This window comes from Python bivittatus, unplaced genomic scaffold (genome assembly GCF_059951505.1).
Source record: "Python bivittatus isolate LINGU-HERP-01145 unplaced genomic scaffold, Pbiv_v1 ctg000430_np1212, whole genome shotgun sequence".
Taxonomy (NCBI): domain Eukaryota; kingdom Metazoa; phylum Chordata; class Lepidosauria; order Squamata; family Pythonidae; genus Python; species Python bivittatus.
Window position 1 is genome coordinate 431,062 of NW_028277071.1, and position 20,862 is coordinate 451,923.

Here is a 20,862-nt window from a genome sequence, read left to right on the forward strand (position 1 = left end):
AGCAAGGGGGCTTACAAGATCCATGTGCCTCAACAAGCTGTATGTGTGTGAGTGAGTGACCATAAGCTGAACCTGAGAGTGCCTGTAACACTCCCACATCTCTCTGTTTCAGTAGGATGATTGTCTCCTGCAGAAGTATTTATATGGGAGGAACATCAGTTCTTTTCAAAGCATGGGATGAATTCAGGGCTACCTCTTAGGGATTTGCTAAATTTTAGGAGAATATCAAATGATTTTCTGTTATTTTCAACTAATTTTTGGGAATCTGCCTGTTCTTTTTCCTAAGTGTTATATACTTTTAAGCATTCTTTTTTTCTAATCATTAAATTACAAAATTAAAAAAAATGCAAATACTGAAGGAAAATAATTTGTGGTGATTTTTACATTATGTTTTTATAAGTAAATTCACCATAAGATGTGAATCAGAATTATTTCTCCTCCAGCTTTCAACACCTTCAAAAGGTTATCTGTATTTTGCAGCCACTGAATGGACATGGATATATTTCAAATATTATAGAAAAATCTTACAAATTACTGCATATATTCAAAGAAGAATCTAACCCTTTTAATTCTACATTACAGTCTTTTTTTTTTTTTTAAGTTCATTTAATCCATTGGCTTCCTAAGCAAACAGTTCTTTGCTTGTCTGTGAATTTATAACATATACTCACATTTTATAATTCTTCACTTTTGGAGCACTAAAATAGGGAAAGATCTTAGTCCGGAATGAACAAGCTAGGTGTCTCAGGATCCGTGTGTCCATGTATTTCCCCTGACCAAGTCTCACTTGAAGCCTCTTTGAAAATTGCTATTAAATGGGAGGTTGTGCTCTGGCTCTGATGCAAAGGCTAAAAGGTGACTGTGAGCAAGAGTGGATATGAAGATAGCAGCTCTCTCTGACTCCTTCCGAGAAATGCTTCTTTCCCTGAGACCTGGAAAAGGCAGCTAAGAGAAAATAGTATTTGCTCTAAGGAGCTACACTGATGTCCCTGAGGAACTCTGTTTGGGATTCTTAGCTGGAAAAAAAAAATGCAGGTCTCTCATGTTACTTCTCCACCACCATATTCAGCTAAAGACTGTAGAATCCAGATAGAAACTTCAGAGACAATTCTATCAGAGATATTGAGCAAATCCACATGTCCCTTCTTGAGTGTAAATCTTTCTTCTTTATTGAAAAACTTCAAGATTGGCGAATAGCACTTCCTGATCTCAAATGATATATACTGTGCCTTACTTCTACTGAAAACACCCTTTACCTAACCCAAAACATAGTTTGGTGGATCATTGGTCTAAGATACATTCCACTAATGAGCCATGGATCATTGTATCCTCCCAAAGCTTATCTTCAAAGTTATTTTGTTCCTTCGATATGATAGATGTCTCACTCCAGGGCAAACAATTTCAGATATACAGTTGTGAATATTGTTCTTCAGAATATCCTTTGGGGCAATACCTATATATACAAAGCAATATGTAATATATGATAAGATTAGCTGCTCATTACAGGTTCCCCAAACCCCCATGTGATATGATGAAGCACCTGACTAATTTTCCATTTTGTTTTAAGTCTAAAGAAAGAGGTTGCATTACCTCAATAACTTTGAGTTCAAAATATTTAAGAAGGTCATATCTGGTTCCTATTTACAATACATGAGAGGCCACCAGAACATCTCAGAGCTCTAAGATTATCTGGGAAGTTTAAAACAAAATAAAAATCCTCAAAGAAAGCAATATCAAATCACTGCCCTGTTTTAGCCAGGAAACTACATGGATGTCTCCAAAAATTTGGCAGGATCAAGCTCAACTGGAAGGAGTTTTTGCTAATTTATATTCATCATTTCATGTGCTCCTGAGGAAGCTACTGAAGTTGTGAAAGAAATAGCACTGTCTTCTTGAGAAGTTTGGAACTTGGTGCTTAATGACTATCTCTTGGTCATGGTTGGGGGGGCCATCTGGCATTCAGTCCTACAAAGAGTTTTGGTAATATGAAACTCAGCGTAGAGAGAGAGGTCCACCAGAAATCGTCAACAAAGACTTTAGACTTTCTACATTCATTTAACTCTACTGTTTGTACGCACACAATAAACTATTGATTTTATGGGTATGTGATTTGTGAAAACAGCAACCTGGCATTGGTGAATTCCTGGGGAAAGCTTGTCTCCACACAACTCTTGTAACCCACCCCTCCTTGTCTTTCAGTAACTTTTGCTTTCTTCAGAATGGCCACTGGGGGCTTCCATTCAGGGTTCCAGCCAGTCATCTAGGCAACACCACTCCATTCCATCTCTCTCCCACACAGTCAGAAATCCGTAGTCATGAACATTGGGCCTACCTGGACAATTCTCTCCCTTCTCTCCCTTCTCTTCCTTCCCCACTTTTTAAAACCTTTCTGTGTACATTAGGCATGTAGGTATTCCTACAAATATTCAACTTTCCCTGACCCTGCTCCTTATTTATTATTATTCAGCTGTTCCTAAGGCAACTGAGAAGCCATGTTTCTGTGGTGCTTGAAGATGGCAGTCTCTGATTGAGGTTATCTTACAAGATCTTCTCTGACAGACAAAAATTTGTAGGTGCAGGTAGTCCCACAGATGCCCAGGACCTGAACCATGGAGGGCTTTAAAGATGACAACAACCTGCACCTGGGAGCCAAGTGGTAGCCAATGCAGCTCTGAGTTTCATGGTGTGCCATGAAGTGTACCCATAATTACTTGAACAGCTGCATCCTGGAACATGTGTAGTTCCTGACAGCTCTTCAAGGGAAGCCCAATGCAGAGAGCATTGCAGCAGTTGAATCAGGAGGTGACTAAGGCATGTATGACGTTGAGTAATGCCTTCCATTTCAGGAAATGTCACAATTGATGCACAAGATAGAGCAAAAGCCTTTTTGGCCATAGCTGCCAAGTGCTCCTTAAGTAGGAGCTATGGGTCCAAGAGGTCCTCCAAATTGCAAACCACCTCCGTTCAGGGAAATGCCACCTCATCCAGAGCTTCTAGTAGAATCTCACTAGAATTGAGAGGCCTTCAAACCCAAAGCCATTCCAATTTGCCAAGATTGAGCCTTAACCTATTCCTCCCTTCAAGTCCCAGACAGATTCTGGACACCACAACAGCACATTGAGAGCCTCACTTATTTGCCAGAAGCTGAGATGTACAGTTGGGTATCAGGAGCATGCTTGTTGGAGGTTGTAGTACTCTGCATATGTATCTCAGCAGTCTTGAAAGCGGGAATCCGACTTCAGCAGAATTAAGGAAGCAAGTTTTATTGCTCTAACACAAAGAAGATTTATTTCCAGGAAATACGTTATAAGGGTAGGCAAAGCCTAGCATGTAGCCAGCTACATCCAACTAGAATGAGAGTCCAAGAGCGCATGCTGTGTGCTGTGTATCTGGGAGGTGATCTTAGATTAGCAATATCTTAACAAAAATAGTCATCAGGGGTGATCAAAAAAAGTCAAGATAGGGATCACGAGTACCTGACGGAAGTCACATCCCTGTGCATTTGTCTGGAATAGTGACACCTGTATAAAAGGGATGAGGCTTCAATCGTGTAGTCACAACCACACCATCCCTCCACACTCTTTTGGATAAAGAGCCAGAAGGAAATCCTTAATTCTCTTCCTACTGTACCCTTGTGCTCAGGAGATCATGTGGTTCTGAAGAGTCCATTCCATTGGAAGTGGACCTCCAACATGTCTAACTTCCTTTTGGACACGTAGATGATCTACATGAGGCCCTACTGCACACAGAAAAAGCCTGTTGTTAATATATGTGACTTTATATGTGGGTACCATTTTGTTCTATTCAACCAGCTATGGTAGACCAGAATAATTTGCCATTCTTTCCTTTCGCATTTGTATGAAGCTCCTGGTGAAGCTCTCTAGGCAAGACAAGAGAAGTGAATTCTTCAGCATCCGCTTGAGACCCAAATTCCCCTGACATTATATATCTACTTGAAAATGTATAGTAGATAACAATGAACCTCCCCAGGTGCCTTCATATAAATATCTCCTTAATACTTTTATTATAGGTGATAAAGAAATCAAGAAGCAGATAGAAAGCTTTGGAATGTCTTAATGAGCTTTATGTTATATATCATAATGTGTCAAAAACGTACTTCAATCCTTTTAACTTTGCCAACACTACACACATCCTGGAATAACAAAACCAATAAAGTTTTGCTCCTCCCCAAACCTATACTCCAGTAAAGGTGACTAGTCCTGAAAAAGAGACAAAATTCTGTGTCTATTTTATAAGAGTTAGAAACTAATTGATTCCACATTGGTGTATGAGAATTAGACCTGGATTTCTAATCTCCTATTCTCAGGTAAGGTTACTGAAGGTCAAAACCAATGAGAAAGATCAATACATTTGCTTCTTTCCTTTATTCCCTAGAAAATTAATTATCAGGTTAATAATTTGTAACAGGGAACTTTTAGTCCACAGAGACCTTTCAGTTTACTTTTGTTTTATTATAGGTGATAAAGAAATTAAGAAGCAGGTAGAAAGCTTTAGAATGGTTTAATAAGCTTTATGTTAGATATCATTGTGTGTCAAAAACTTACTACAATCCTTTTATATAGTCTTTCCTATGAAATGAATGGCAAAGATCCTGTATTATAAATCTCAGAGTGTTGACTCACACTATACAAAAATCAGTGAGAATAATTAATTACAACTAACTAACATCTCATTAATTTCAATGAGTCTGCTGTAAATAAAACTGGATCTCCATCTATCCCAAATTAAGTTACCTTACTTTCTCATTACTGTCTCTTTTCCTGCAGTTTTATTTCTTACGCTTCCTTTGACGGAGGGTGCAAAGAATTAAACTAGAAAAAAAGTTTGTTACTAGAGATAAATAGGAGACATTCATTTGCTCTGACAAATTGTAACTGGGAAACAGTCACCACACTGAAAACAGTCTGAATTATTTAACATCTGTTAATATGGTTTTGTCTTTGCCATTTTGCAAAGCCTGTTGAATGCTTGAACCAAACACAGTCTTCCAATGCCTGAGGTTTGCAGACTAGCAAACAATAGAAAAAATGAAGAGGAGAGGAAATCTGATTCTGAAGAGTACATCAGGCAAGTATAACCAATCATTTCACAAGGGACAATCACAGGAAAGAGAGGGCTGAAAGACATAGGCTACTCTATCAATTTCTCCTTCTCATTTATTTATTTTCCCACCCATCCATTTGTTATGTATGTCATTCTGCTCAAAAATTTCTAATTTATCTTCAAAATATAGTTTCGCCAGGAATTTTGTTAACACTTGAATTTAGGTATATATTTATTGTTAAGGTTGAGCGAGAGTGACTGGCTGAAGGTCACTCAGCTGACTTCATGCCTAAAGTTGGACAAGAACTCACAGTCTTCCCGTTTCTAGCCTGGTGCCTTGTCCACTAAGGAAGAAGTATAGTCCTTGTCTTAATTCTGTGTGGACTCAGCCATCAAGCCAAGCCACAATATGGCTCATTTCTTCAAGAATGTTAAGTTGGGGGGCCCCAGCCTAGGAAAAGCTTTCCTGAATGCCAGGCAGAATGTTGACCCAAACGATGCAGCCCAGAAACCAAGGGGACTCCTGCCCTTCTCTCCTGGGGTGGAAATAGTTTTCCTCTCTGGGATCAGAGCCAGGGCTACAAAACTGGCAACTTAGTGTGTCTGTCTGTCAGTGGGTGAAGAACCAAAACAGATCCTGCCCACACAAAACATTTGGGATACAGGAAGACACCACTGGTAAGTAGGGCATATTTGTTGAGATAAGCATGAAGAATTCAACTATTTTCTTTCCTTTTTGGATAAACTATTGCAGTATTCTTTATGGGTGTGGGTGTGTTTTGTGTTGTCTTTTTCTGTCTCTTAATCTCATTTTCTGAATTGTAATTCATTTTCTATATTAAGCATTGCAAATCTATGAAGTATAACCATAGTTTAGCAGCGGCACGGACAGTTCTGAATGCCCCCAGGGGAGCCCATATAACACCGCTGTTACACGAGCTGCATTGGTTGCCAGTTTGCTTCCAGGTCCAATTCAAGGTGTTGGTCATCACCTTAAAGCCCTTCATGGCACAGGACCAGGTTATGTGAGGAGCTGTCTCATCCCCATTGTGGGGTCTGCAACACGACCCACTCGGTCCTGCAGAAGGGGCATGTGCGGACCCCACAAGTCAAGGAATTTCAGCTAGCAGGGTCTAGGAAGAGGGCCTTTTCTGCCGTGGCCCCCGCTCTGTGGAACAACTTACCACCCGAGGCCTTCAGGAAGTGTGTGAAATCTTGGCTATGCCAAATGGCCTGAGGGGTTGATGGGGGCTCGCACCATTGGAATTGGCTTGTGGAGTAATTGATTCTAACCCCCCCAATCATCTTGAATGTTTTAGTCTTTTTATGTATATAGGGTTTATATATATATATATATATATATATATATATATATATATATAAATTTTTTAATGAAATTAATGCGGCTATTTATATCTTTAACTGTTTTTGAGGTTTGATTTTAATTGTGAGCCACCCAGAATCACCCTTTGGGGGAGATGGCCAGCATATGAAAAAGAAAGAAAGAAAGAAAGAAAGAAAGAAAGAAAGAAAGAAAGAAAGAAAGAAAGAAAGGAAGGAAGGAAGGAAGGAAGGAAGGAAGGAAGGAAGGAAGGAAGGAAGGAAGGAAGGAAGGAAGGAAGGAAGGAAGGAAGGAAGGAAGGAAGAAAGAAATAAAGAAATAAAGAAAGAAAGAAAGAAAGAAAGGAAGGAAGGAAGGAAGGAAGGAAGGAAGGAAGGAAGGAAGGAAGGAAGGAAGGAAGGAAGGAAGGAAGGAAGGAAGGAAGGAAGGAAGGAAGGAAAAGAAAGAAAGAAAGAAAGAAAGAAAGAAAGAAAGAAAGAAAGAAAGAAAGAAAGAAAGAAAGAAAGAAAGAAAGAAAGCAACAAAGGTTTAACCGGAATCAAGACTGAGAAGAAACCCCTTGGTTTCCATGCTGAAAATCACCCTCTTAACCTGCTTTTGCCTCCAGATTTTATGTTAGTGGCAAATGGAAATTCTGAGAGGAAATTGTATGGTTTGGATCAGGAAGAATTATGAATGAGACTTGCAAAATTCAGTGCACAAGCAGCCTTTGGTGTAGTGAGTGTGTCTCAAGTTATAACCTTTGTTCTTTCAGGTGCTGTTCTTAAGAACCAGAAGAAAAAATTGAATGGAGAACCAAAGTGTGTCTGAATTCATCCTCCTGGGCTTTTCCATTGGCCGTCCAGCAGAGCTCCTGCTTGCTGTCCTCTTCTTAGCCACGTACATTGCAAGCTTGGGAGCCAATATCATCGTCCTCTGCATTATATTGGCAGATAACCGCCTCCATACCCCAATGTACTTCTTTCTTGGCAATGTCTCCATACTGGACATCTTCTTCACTTCTGTCACCAGCCCACAGTTGCTCAAGAATCTCTTCTCTGGTGACAAGTCTATCTCTTTTGCTGCTTGCATGGTCCAATCTTACTTCTACTTCTTCCTCGGGACAGTAGAGTTCCTCCTGTTGACCTCCATGTCTTATGACCGCTATGCCGCCATATGCAGCCCATTGCAATATCATGCAATCATGAACAGCCAGGTCTGCATCCAGATGGTACTGGGTTGCTGGCTGGCTGGGTTCCTCTCTGTTCTTATTCCCATCATCATGATCAGCAGGCTATCCTACTGCAAGTCCAATGTCATCAACCATTTCTTTTGTGATAGCGGCCCACTGCTGGATCTGTCCTGCAGTGACATCCATCTGATAGAGTTGATGGACTTTGTGCTGTCTTCTGTTGTTATCCTCTGCTCGTTGGTCTTAACGCTAGTTTCTTACATATGCATCATCTCAGCAATAATTCGCATCTCCACTGCTTCAAGTCGGGCAAAAGCCTTCAATACTTGTGCTACACATCTGACAATCATCTCCATCTCCTGTGGCATCAGCATCTTTATCTATGTCACACCATCCCAAAAGGAGACCCTTGAAGTCCATAAGGTCCCTGCTCTTCTCACCACAATTGTCTGTCCACTTCTGAACCCTTTCTTCTTCACACTGAAAAATGATCTGGTGAAACAGGTCATAAGAGACATGCTGAGGAAAAACACAGAGGTGATTGCTCATAAAGTTTGGGGTGTGTGGAGGAAGAAGGACCAAAATAAGTAGGGAGACCATATAGAAATGTAGAAACAGAGCCCAGGGAAGGAAAGATGCATCTTATTCTTTGTGATTCTTTAACCTCTATGATGATGACAAGAATTGAAAATAACAGTCAGTTCCTTATGGGTGGGAATATCATCATCCTGTTTATTAAAAGGAGAGGAACCCTCTCAGATGCAAATCCAATACTGAGCAGATTATACAAGCTCCAGTTGGAAAGTGATAGATTGACATAACTCAATGCCAACCTTTCCCTAGAAGCTTGCTTCTCTTTTGGGGTCCTAAAACCTTATAGGTCATTGTGTCCTCTGATTCCAAGCTAATTGTTCTTTGTGAAGTTCATATGCGGAAATTACTTTCACCAGATCCTCCATTATTTTTAGCAGAGGCCCTGAAATTTCACATGTGTTGAGTATGGAGTTCTTGATCAAGGTTTTGAAGTCAAGGAGGCTACCTCTATGCATTTGATTTCATCTTCTATATACAAAAATACACACACACACACATACAGACCCACACACACAAATTCCCAGCATCAAATTGCATGAACTGTAATTTGTACAAATTTCATGCACAAAATCCTAGGGAGGAATTTCACTTCTATGAAATCCTAAAACAATATGGCCAATAGTCAGCTGAAGAGTTATTTGGTTCTATTTTTTTCCCCAACACTGGTAATATTTCCATTTGGTGAAGAGAAGGGACATCTTTGTCTTAAAGCTACCAACCAATGGATGTAGTTATATATGCAAAGTGTTGTTATTGTTTCAAAATAATGGGGTACAACTTGGAAAGATTTGAGGGGAATGTTCTGAGGCACAACCTGGTTATGCAAATGTCATTACTTCCCAATGAAATATGAGATGAATGCTGAAAAATGCCTCTCCAAACATAAGATGAACTCTCAATTTTTTGAATGCCAGTTGGGTTTCATGACTACAAATCATTCTTGAATGAAGATTTGATGTTGCCAGAATGGCAATCAATACATTTACTCACAATGTTATCTGTAAAGTGTATTGTCGAAAGCTTTCACGGCCAGCATATGAAGGCTGGTGTGGGTCTTCTGGGCTGTGTGGCCGTGTTCTGGAAGTTTTGTTTCCTAATGTTTCGCCAGCATCTGTGACTGGCATCTTCAGAGGGCAGGATGACATCATCCTGGGCACAGAGAGAACTGCTCCTGTCTATGCTCCTGCATTCTGAAGATGCCGGTCACAGATGCTGGTGAAACATTAGGAAACAAAACTTCCAGAACACGGCCACACAGCCCGGAAGACCCACACCAGCCTTTATCTGTAAAGTGTTTGCTCCCCACCATTCAGTGGTCATCTGTGGCCATTTCCTTGGTCTCCTGTTTGGTGGGGTTGGTCTTGAGCATAGAAAATGTCAGTGCATGACTTAATTTCCTTTCAGGATAGCCAATACACTTAGGTTTTGTTGTTGTCTAAAATCAATAGCTCCAGCCCTCCTTGAGTAGGGAAAGCTGAAAATGATGACATTCTCCTGTTAATAGCAATTTAATTCTCCTTCATTCCTTCTACCCTTCCTTCCTTCTACCCTTCCTTCCTTCCTTCCTTCCTTCCTTCCTTCCTTCCTTCCTTCCTTCCTTCCCTCCCTCCCTCCCTCCCTCCCTCCCTCCCTTCCTTCCTTCCTTCCTTCCTTCCTTCCTTCCTTCCTTCCTTCCTTCCTTCCTTCCTTCCTTCTTTGAATTAAAATACAAATACAGACATACAAATATAAATTCAAACAGATATTCTTCTTCCTTGAAATAGCACTTTCAATACATGAAAATAACATCTCACTGGAGAAGGAAAGGAGTGCAGATGGAAGCAGTAAGGAGAGGCCAAGAGGGGCCTGGACAGGACACATTTCATAAGAGCTCTCCATCCCAAGACTGGGAAGTTGAACTATTTCCACTTTATTAGGGATGGCATTTAGAATTGACAGAGGTCTCTATGTTTAGCTTTCAGCCAAGAACTGAGAGGATAGCATGCTTTCCTCCATTCCAAAGAGAATAAGTCAGGTATATAGCAGAACTGCACAGGTCAGAGACAGAAGAAGAAAAACAAAAAAAGAGCTGAACTAAAAGAAAGAAACAATGGAGTATCAGTCTAACCAATTGGAGGTGTGTTACACAGAGGCATGCAAAGTTAGTCTTTTAGACGAGGAAAATAAGTAAGTTTGCAGAGGACCCACCAAATGCCCCCCTTCCTCACAAGGCCCATGGGGGTGGGGTGGGGACAAGACAGCCAGCCTTCTCTGTATCAGCTCCAAATTTCTGGAAGTATAAGTAGGTCTCACAAGATTGAATTTCTGCAAGCAAGTCAATTCTGTATTACTTCAGTACAGCTTCAGTTCCAGCTGGTTGGACGTGGGGGGCCATCTTGGGTCTTTAGTTTGACTTAGGATTTATAGTTTGACCTTCTTGTGATTGAATGTTGTATACTATCCAAAGTCCTTTGGGATTGGAGTAGGTGGTAAATAGTGTAAAATAATTAATTCAATCACTTTAACTCTACTACTCCTAGTGATCCATAGGTTTATAGGTGTAGAAAGCCAGTGAGTGTAAAGCTGAATTCCTATACATTTGTCTTGATCAACTGTGTTCAAAAGGAGGTACTTTCTTCCAGAATATTAACTGGATCCTCTTCCTGTTCAGGTTAAAAGAATTTTGCATGAAGCAATGTGTCTCATCTTGTTATTCCATCTTTCAGCACCAGAGATCTTAGCCCTAAAAAAAAAAAAAAATTGGTGTTCTCCACCTTCACACCTTCCTTTCATGTTCATCAAATGATTTTCATAGTCACACCACTGAACTCACATTGCAATGGATCAAGGATATGAATTTGTTATCTCTTTTTTAAAAGTTTCTATCTCCCAAAAATGAGAAGAGAATGCAATATGTTAATACATTAATATATGGTCTAGATTTAATGAGAACCTTAAGGATTGAATTAATCTGATATTGTTAAGTAGAGTTATATGGATCACTTTTCTATTAACTAGTTGCTTTTTTCCTCTTTTCCCCTTTTACTTTATTTAACCCAGTATGATATATCTAGGCTACCTTTTTCAAAAGTATAACTAGAATTATCTTTTTTTCTGTGGATGCTGTTGGGTTTTGTATTTCCCCGCCTTAACATTAAAAAAATACAATTAAATTTAATAAACGTGCATTCTGCCTATTTCAAACTAGTGACATTGACCAGAACTGGAATATTAAATTGTTTCTACGTAATAAGGAAGAGAGAATGATAGAATGGAAAAGAGTGAAGAAAGGGAAATAGAAAGGAGGACTATTGCATTTCAGAAGTGCCCACACTAAGATCAAAGTTTATTCCTTTACAGGTCAATGATGGCTTCCTCTCAAGATAACAAGCCTACAATAGTGCATATATCCATGGAGTTAATGCTCATCTTTTGCCTTCTCCCTCTAACATTTCACATAATTTTGTAATGCTTATTGCAGAGATTTTAGTTCTTCTCTTGTATTAAGCCTCGGCATACTAATTTACCTACCACAAAAATGGAGTCAGCCTTTTAATTACTGATAGAGTGGAGAATATTTATTGGTAACCTTCTGGATACACTTCCTTATTTTAAGGTTTTGTTTTGTTTTGAAGCAACATTAAGCCCTTTTGGTCTTCCCATAATAGATATTTTGGAGAACATCCACCAAAATAGAAAACATTACTCAAAATGGATGTGCACCATGTTATTTTGTGAGATTTGAACTCTGCCATTGGTGGGAGCTCAAAATACCTCCTATGGGATCTCTCTTTATTCCCGTGATAACCCTGCAAGATGGAGGACAGTAGAATGAGGGAGAAGATCTGGCCCAAGTCTGCCAATGTTCCCATGGCTGAGGGTGGACCTGAACCTCGGACTTCACACTCCTGATCCAAGCCCTTAACTTCTACATCAGACAGATATTCAGTGAGCTCACTTTCTGCCCAGGCTCAAGTTACTGAATCATAAGCACACCAACTGGCCCATTCACTCACCACACTAAGCCACAAAAACTTTTTCCAGGCTTACAGGTAAAAAAGCTTACAATGTTGCATTTATGCTACCTGGGAAGCAAAACTTCATCATCCTCTTCCCCAAAGAAGGCAACAGCAAGGTAAGGTATTCCCACATTCTTTCCCCAAAGCTAACACAGGTGTGTCAGTGAACTGATCTGCAGCTAAACATGACTTGAGTGAACTTTTTCATATGGTGCCTCTTTTCATTTGGTCCATATTAATTGGGCAGCATCTACAATGGTAACAAAGGATGAACAAAGTTTTCTTCCAAGTCCCGTGTTTTTCCCCTGTCTTTCTTTTCTCTCAGTTTATCATCTTTATCATCTTAAAGATGGAGACATGGAGTCTATACGTTAAAGTCCAACCGATGTTGTCCATGCCGTTCCATTCATTCACATGTGCCTCAGGGAGCTCCTATATTGAAGGAGGCCACTTCCCTGATTAGAAGATGTTCATCTCCATCCACAGGCATCCTTCAAAGCTGTTTTCACCTGCCTGTTTCTCAGGCTGTAAATGAAGGGGTTGAGCAAAGGAGAGACCACATTGTTCAGAACACCTACCGTTTTTACTGAGGTCCAGCCCCCCACTTTGTGTGGGCTTCACATACATGAAAATGCAGCTCCCATAGGTGATGAAAACTACCGCAGTGTGAGAAGCACAAGTAGAGAAGGCCTTTTGCCTGCCCGTTCTGGAAGGGATGTGCATGACAGCAACAATGATTTTAATGTAGGAAATGATTGTGATGCCTAAAGTCCCCAGGACGGTAAAGGTGGCCAAGAGAAAATCCAGCAGTTCAAGGAATTGGGTATTAGTGCAAGCAAGCTTGATCAGTGGCATGTTGTCACAGAAGAAGTGATTGATGATGTTTGGACCACAGAAGGGCAAACGAAACAACAGAATAAGAGGCATAATGAGATAAAGGAAGCTGACAGTCCAAGAACCTGCCACTAATTGTGTGCAGAAGTGGCTATTCATGATGGTTGTGTAACGGAGGGGGTTGCAGATGGCCACATACCGGTCAAAGGACATTGTGGCCAGAATAAAGAATTCAGTGGTGGCCAAAATGAAATAGAAAAAGGACTGTGTGAAACAGCCAGCAAGAGAAATGGTGTTGTTGCCCGAGGCCAAGTTAAACAAAGCTTTAGGGATGGCAGAAGAAGTGAATCCTATTTCCAAGAAAGAGAAGTTCCTGAGGAAAAAGTACATGGGGGTCTGGAGGCGATGGTCGACTAGAGTGATGTAGATGATGAGAAGGTTTCCCAGGATGGTTAAAAGGTAAGTGAGAAGGAGAAGCCAGAAGAGGAGGATCTGCAGCCATCGGATGTGGGTGAAACCCACAAGGATGAACTCAGAGACCACCGTTGTCTTGTTCGGTATTTCTGCCGCTCCATTGTGAGTCATTTCTGGGGCAAAACTTTCAGAAAAATGGAAAAGTTCCAATGCATCCAGCCTTTCTTACAGACTATTGAAAAAAATGATTTGATTGCTTTTGCAGTGGTACTAATCAATAAGAAGAGTTTAAAAAACAGGATGAATGGGAGAACTGTTAAATTGATATTACAGAAAACAATAGTAAAAATGTTTACATGTATCAGTGGAGGAAAGAGTTGTTAGCGAGACAAAGTGAATAATAATGCAGATTGGAGGGGGTAGGACAGAGACCTTTTTCAAGCCCTTTCCTCTCTTGTAAATAGAAAAAAATATATATGCCAATGCCTTTGATGGTTTCCCATATGTTCGTTCTGCAGCAATTCTCATTGTAATTAAGAAGGTTAATTTGTTGATGTGTTTATGGCACCCCTGGTTCTTCAGAGAATTCATTCTCTCTCTGCATGAAAAAGTTCATCTGATTCTTCCAAAACCTGGGGTGTTCTCAAACAAATTAGGTGTCGGCCCTCCAAGGCAGACCAAACGTGGAAACCAAAGACACACAAGCTAATACTCCTTTTATTATAAGGTTATAGTAACAGAATTTTTCAAGTCTAAATGTGCTTCCCCTCTCCCTCCCTTTATAAGAACTTCGGAGCATAGTTTCTGAGACACTTCTGCCCCAGACTCAGATATTTTTTATCTGACCATTGTCTTGTTGTCTTGTTGATTTGTGCACCCCAACCTTGAGTGAAGGGATATTGAAGGGAATCAAAATATTGATTCCATGCCAAAAATGTTATATCTCAGTCGTATGTTGACATCCAAATGATGCTTCCTAAAAATGTTATTCTTATTTCCTTATTTACACAGATGTAACACATGTCTATAAACTCTATCTTCTAACCTCCCAGTTTCAACAGAAAATCTACTGCTCCAGCTATGTCTCTTAGTGCTCCAGTTACAGCAACATAGCCCTGTAAATTAAGATTCTGCAGAGAACCAGTTTGTGCCAAAATATCTTTATCATCATTTGCACTTCTGAATCTATAAAACTTTCATGTCTCATTGTTTGTAATCTTCAATTGCGCAAAATTTACAGAATGTGTACAAAATTCAGGACCAATTACTCCTGTGGGATTGAAATGTGGGAAAGTTCTTGCTGATTCAGGTCACATGATTGTCATTTCAATGTGCCCTGGAAGATTCCCACAAGTCAATGGGGAAGCTGGTAGGAAGTCTAAACTCAGTTGTGGGAAGTTGCATGGGTGGGGGTAGCAGAGAGGAAGGAAGGAAGGAAGGAAGGAAGGAAGGAAGGAAGGAAGGAAGGAAGGAAGGAAGGAAGGAAGGAAGGAAGAAAGAAAGAAAGAAAGAAAGAAAGAAAGAAAGAAAGAAAGAAAGAAAGAAAGAAAGAAAGAAAGAAAGAAAAGATATCCAATGGTCCCTGCCAGCTTCCCACAAGGAAAGTCAAAGGGGAAGTCGGCCAGAAGCTGGAAGTTGCTCCCACTCCCACCGCTTTTTTGCCCACCGGTGGTCATTCTGTTTCTCTGTTTAGGTATGGAAAAGATGTCCAAATGGGTCATGGGTTGTCTAGTGGAAACTAGATGTCTACAAATATTTCCTTCAAAGAGAAGATGAAAACAACTGCACAATTTTCTCTGATGTGCTTCTTATTCCAACCTGGAGACACAGGAGATCCCAACCTCTTTGCATTCTGAGTTGTTTCAAGAACTTCCCTCTTCTTTCAAGCTATCCCATTTATTGGGATAACTTCAGGAGTCTAAAAGTGACAGCTGGAAGCCATGGTGAGGAAAGAAAAGAAGGGAGGGAGGTCTCTCCTACCATCTTTCCCCAATATCAAAAACAATTTTGGATGAATTCTTGGTAGGTCCTGGGAAATGAGATGCCATGATTAAAGAGCAGGAAATCTTGTAGGTTGGTTTGAATTACCCAACAAATTCAAATTAGCTAGAATTTCTACATCAGCAACATTTCCTAGCTTGGATATCATGTTTTATGCCATCACCTCGGATTCTGTCTTATATTCAGGTTCATCACTGAGGAAAATTTCCTGGTGATTTTCCATAACCACAGAGCCCCATAGCCCACTTTTGTGACACCATAAGTGAATCATAGCAGCAATTTATTATATTGTGTAGCTTTGTGATGGAATGGACTTATCAAGGCCATGCTCAGGGAGATAAGCGTGTTCTTAGCCCCCAACAGGAGCGTGGGAAGTTCAAGAAGATGAGGCTGGCACCTCCCTAAGGATTTCATGGTGTTGTGGCTGGCTGGCTTGGGAACTTGGGTTCAGTCTGGTGAGATTCTGTCTAGAGGTGGAAGCTAATAAACGCAACAGAACTGAAATTGCATAGTCTCGTGGAGTTCTTTGGGCTGAACCTGACAGGCTTATGTCACATACAGGGCCAGTTTATGAAACATACTCAGGTAGAAGTAGTCAGGCTGTATTTTCCACTTTAGAAGATGAGAAGAGCTCTGAGGCTGCATTGGTTGAAGGGCTGATGCATGCTAGGTCACAAAGGATACAACCAGATGTGATTGGTAAACTCACAACTAGGACAGAAGGGTGATTGTCTCCTTCCATTATTCCTCATTAGCAACCAGTATTTCAGGCATTCTGCCTTTGATAGCAATTAGACATTTCAGTCACTCATCATCCAATTCTGTATGTATTCTCAAGTCCTCTTGTAAAACCATCTCACTTGGTGATCATTACCTCTGATAGCAGCACGTGCCATAGTTTCAAGATGCAATATAAGAAGTTAAACATGAAAATCTAGTTCAGGGTCATATCAATGGTAAATCATCTCAATTTCTTGCAAAACCAAATCCATTGTTTCAGTTCAGCCCTCAAAGCATCCTGCACTTGTCTGTTCCTCAAACAATATATGAATGGGATTAAAAGAGATGCTATGACAGTATTCAAAAGAGCCACTATTTTGTTGAACTCTAATTTGCTGGTGCCTTTTGGCTTGATGTACATGAAAATACAACTGCTGTAAGTGATGGAGACCACAGTCATGTGAGAAGCACAAGTGGAAAAGGTCTTCTTCCTCCCTGTAGTTGATGGGATGCGCAGAATTGTGGAAATGATTTTGACATAAGACACAATGTTAACACTTAAAGTCCCAAACAGAGAGAATATGGCAATCACAAAATCAATCAGTTCTAGGAGCCTGATGTCAACACACGCTAGTTTGATCAGTGGTCCATTGTCACAAAAGAAATGATTGATGATGTTAGGACCACAAAATGGCATTTGAAAGAAAACCAAGGATGGAACTAGAATTAGTGATAACCCCCCAGCCCAGCAAGAAAGTACCAATAATGAGCAGATTCGTCCATTCATGATGGTTGAATAGTGAAGAGGGTTACAGATTGCTACGTATCGATCAGCAGACATTGCAGCCAGTAGAAGGAACTCAGTGGTGCCAAGGACAAAGTGAAGGAACATCTGTATGAAACAGCCAACGAAAGAGATGCTCTTACTGCCAGTGGCTATGTTGGCCAGTGCTTTGGGAATGATGGTACTCATATACCCAATCTCCACCCATGCCACGTGTCGGAGGAAGAAATACATTGGGCTATGGAGTTGGGCATTCAACAGTGTGATAATAATAATCAGCATGTTTCCTATTAATGTCAAAAGATAAATCCCAAACAGGAGGAGGAAAAGGATAACTTCAAATTCATGGTTGTCAGTCAACCCCAACAGTATGAATTCCCTCACTGTGGTGCTGTTTGCCATTAGCTCATTCCTAAAAATAGAGTGAAAAAAAATTAATCTCCAGGGCTCCATTTTTTTTAGTCACATACTTCAAATGGGCATCATTTCATCAGTTTTCATTCATTGTATTAAAATCAAAGAGAAGTTAAAAAGTGATGGTTTGAATCAGACCAAGCCAGTTCTAATAAGTCATTCTAAGTAGGTTAATTCAAGCTGTGGTTAATCCAAGAGGAGAAATGACACCTCCCCCCCCCCATTTTTAAACCTGTCCAAAGCAATTCATCCTTGTGGACATTGAAAGAACTTTTTTCTGCATGATGTTTGTCTGATTATTTCACCTTTGCTCAGTGATCTCCAGACCTTTCACCTGAGATGGTTCCACATTCCCTTTCCTAATCTTTAGCTAAATTCCAAGTTAACTGACAGATTTAAGGACATTCCCAAAAAAAATTTCACTGATCTTATGGAAGCTCTACAGAACAGAGCAAATTTAGAGTAAGAAGAGGTTTTGGAAAAGATGTAGTCCAGGCACCTTCTCTGTGTAGCTGCTACAAGGCAGGATACAGTCATGGCATTTTTGCTTCTCTATTTCTCTGGAGCCTTCTCATTTTGCTAAAGGGAAATCCATGAATTTCCCTCAGATGTTTTCAGAACTCCTTTAGTGTATCAGCTAATGAGTGTTCACCCGCTTTCCTTCCTTGCAACTGTGCTAATGGATATTAAGAGAAAAAATTGGTACTTCAAATTCACAAAGTTTAAGGCCCCCCTCAAAAAAGGTAACTCCACCACTGTTAACAAAGTAGTTGAATTTAACAAAGCAGAGCTAGTCAAATGTATAGTTACTTTGCAGTCTGGATTTATCCTGCCGCAAGAACAGCAGATCAGCTGCATCCTTGGACAGCTTCCTTTGACACACTGTGGCTTCTAGTCACTCTTTTGGGGATTTTTGAACAAAAAAAGTTCAGAAAAAGAACTAAGGGGGCACATAAAGATGGTTTCTATACTAGACACAATCAGAAGAATCCTTCATCCTGTTGCTTCTCTGTCCTATGGTCCCACCTCCCTCTTGTTGCTGCAAGGCATTAAAAGTAACAGAAAGATGATGTTCCTAGAGTCACCCCAGTTTTGGGGGGACACTCTATGACATCATCTCTATGTTGGCAGCATGAAAGAAAAGTTAACCTTCTCTTCAACCTCTTGTCCTGTTTGGAGAACATCAGAGAAGGGAGATTGGTTCAAGCCAGCAGTAACCCAGGGCTGCTTGAGTGTAGAACTGATCTCCCTTCTGATCCCAGTGATGACCAAGTTGCAGCTGTTCTCATGACACAATATTCTCTGTCATGACCCAGATATGCATGTAAGTGCACATAATGTGAGCATTTGCCCAGGAGAGAAAGACTGGAGACGGATCAAAGCCTTACCCTGAATGACGACTAACTTTGATAGAAATTTAACTGCATTTTTTTTTTTTAATTCTCCCTCTTCTGCCTAGAGAACTTCATTTCCAGGCTTAAAAGAAAATGAAAGCAATAATATTTACAGGGCTCACCTTTTGCAAGAGCGAGGGGGGGCAGGGGGAAGAAATTTTTCCCCTTCTTAAATATTTTCTAAGTCTCCTGACAATAGAGGGACCTTTTCCCAGCCTGGCTTCAGGTCATTTCTCCTCTTTTCAGCCTCAATTTCATTTCTGGTGCTTCCAAGGGGTTGGCATGAAGGCAAACTGTCCTGTGAAGCAGTGCATTTGATTTTCATTGATTTCTAAGGGTCTGTCAGTGCCATGGGACCGAAGGAACAGTGTAATTCAGGAGGAAACTTTCTTTCAGAGGCGCATCTCTGCCCAAGCTGCTTCTCTCGATGCTCTTCCCTTGCCGGATTGGATCGGGGCAACTGAATAATGGGTCAGCCACACTGTGCCTTTCGGGGTTCAATTCAGGGAACCAAACTTAATTATAAATGGGAGAGTGGTGAAAAGACAACAAAAAGACAACTGCTCGATTTTCAATCAGCCAATTTCTAAACATGGACTTTCATAAAATGTTCTTCCAAAATAGGGCTGAATAAGAGATATAAGTTAGACATTCAGATTTCCCCAACCATTTACAATCAAAATCTGCATTTCTGAACTGCATCTGGAAATAAACAGGAAAATAATGCTGATGTTTTCACCCCCACAATGTACGTTCATCAAAGAAATCTAGCCAGAGGGTTTCTTAAGGAAAAAAAAAAAGGTTATTCTAAATAATAAAAAGTGACATTGCACCTAGTCAAAATGTGGTTTATATGTGACATGGAGTAGGTATTTATGGTACATGGAATAGAGTGAAGTGGGAATTCTACCAATTGTGGCTTAATTTAAAAAGAATGATTAAAGCAAACATCATTGAGAAGTTTTACTAAGTTCTGTAGTGGATTCCCATATAAATTGTTGGAACCAAATTTAAATTATGTTTGCTTCTAAACCAGTCCTAAGCATTGCACATTAGAAATCACCTGACTTAATCTACCACTTTTGAACTCGCTTAGTTTCTTAGTTTTACAGAGCAATTTTATAGCCCACCACTCTTGAGAACCACAGGCATAGAAAACTGGCAAAAATACTCACCCCTTGCTAACTGCACTAAAAAACCATTCATTAAATTTTCATGATCTCTTTGCTTTTCATCATCTGATTTATGCTGCTGACAGCTATCTTCTAGGTTATTACAGTATGTTATCTTTAACGTGGTTACAGATCAGAGGCAGGGTAAAAACACCTATCCAATTTTTCCTCCCTCACTTATTTTTGGCAGGCATAATATTTTCACCATGCAATCGACATAAAAAGTATGAAAAACATTTTCATAATCCCATTGCAATTTTGTCATTTTATTTCTGCTAGTAAACGTCACTTTCTAGATTGCCAAACTATGCTGATTTTGCTTACGAATCCGAGGCAAAGCAAAAGTATCTGTTAAAATGTTACCCCTTAATTCAGTTTTTGGGAAGCATCACGTTCTCCATTCTCAATGCTTTGAGAAGACGCCTTGCCTGCTTGGCTCAGAGGTGTGTCCTCTGTGCAATTTTGCTGCCTTCTTCTTCTATATCTTTTCACAGCACATGAACCTGGAAGCAACCTCTCATAAACAATGGAGCTGCTTACAGTTTTGAAGCATATGGTGCAAGATACATTTGAAATTGGCTTGTGAAAATCCTTCAGGGACTTCTCAAGGAGCAGAGAAACATATTGTGAATTGCAGGAAATCTCTATCATACAGGTAAGACTGGCCCCCGCCTTGATGCTCTTCTGCAAGGCTCTGAAGACATGGTTTTGCCAGCGGGCCTGAGGATCCCAGGTCGACCCGGAGCCCATCAAATGGCTCATGTAAATGTATTGTTGTCCCCAGGGAGTGGGGGGTGGGTGCAATGGGTTTTGTATTTGGGATTTTTATTCCTGTAAGCTGCCCGGAATCATTATGTGTGAATTGGGCAGCCATATAAATAACTAAATAACTAAATAACTAAATAACTAAATAACTAAATAACTAAATAACTAAATAACTAAATAACTAAATAACTAAAT

At 40.2% G+C, this 20,862-nt stretch overlaps 2 protein-coding genes and 1 pseudogene across 2 annotated transcripts; 1 reads left to right on the forward strand and 2 right to left on the reverse strand.

Annotated features, from left to right (window-relative positions):
• Positions 1-7,193: 7,193 nt before the first annotated feature.
• Positions 7,194-8,168, forward strand: LOC112543169 (olfactory receptor 6J1-like). Its single transcript, XM_088143890.1, has one exon. It carries the CDS (start codon positions 7,194-7,196, stop codon positions 8,166-8,168), a length of 975 nt encoding a protein of 324 aa, XP_088000016.1.
• Positions 8,169-12,639: 4,471 nt separating this feature from the next.
• Positions 12,640-13,588, reverse strand: LOC112543168 (olfactory receptor 6E1-like; annotated as a pseudogene).
• Positions 13,589-16,379: 2,791 nt separating this feature from the next.
• LOC112543170 (olfactory receptor 6E1-like) lies at positions 16,380-17,324 on the reverse strand. Its single transcript, XM_025177384.2, has one exon. The coding sequence runs from the start codon at positions 17,322-17,324 to the stop codon at positions 16,380-16,382; it is 945 nt and encodes a 314-aa protein (XP_025033152.2).
• Positions 17,325-20,862: the final 3,538 nt, after the last annotated feature.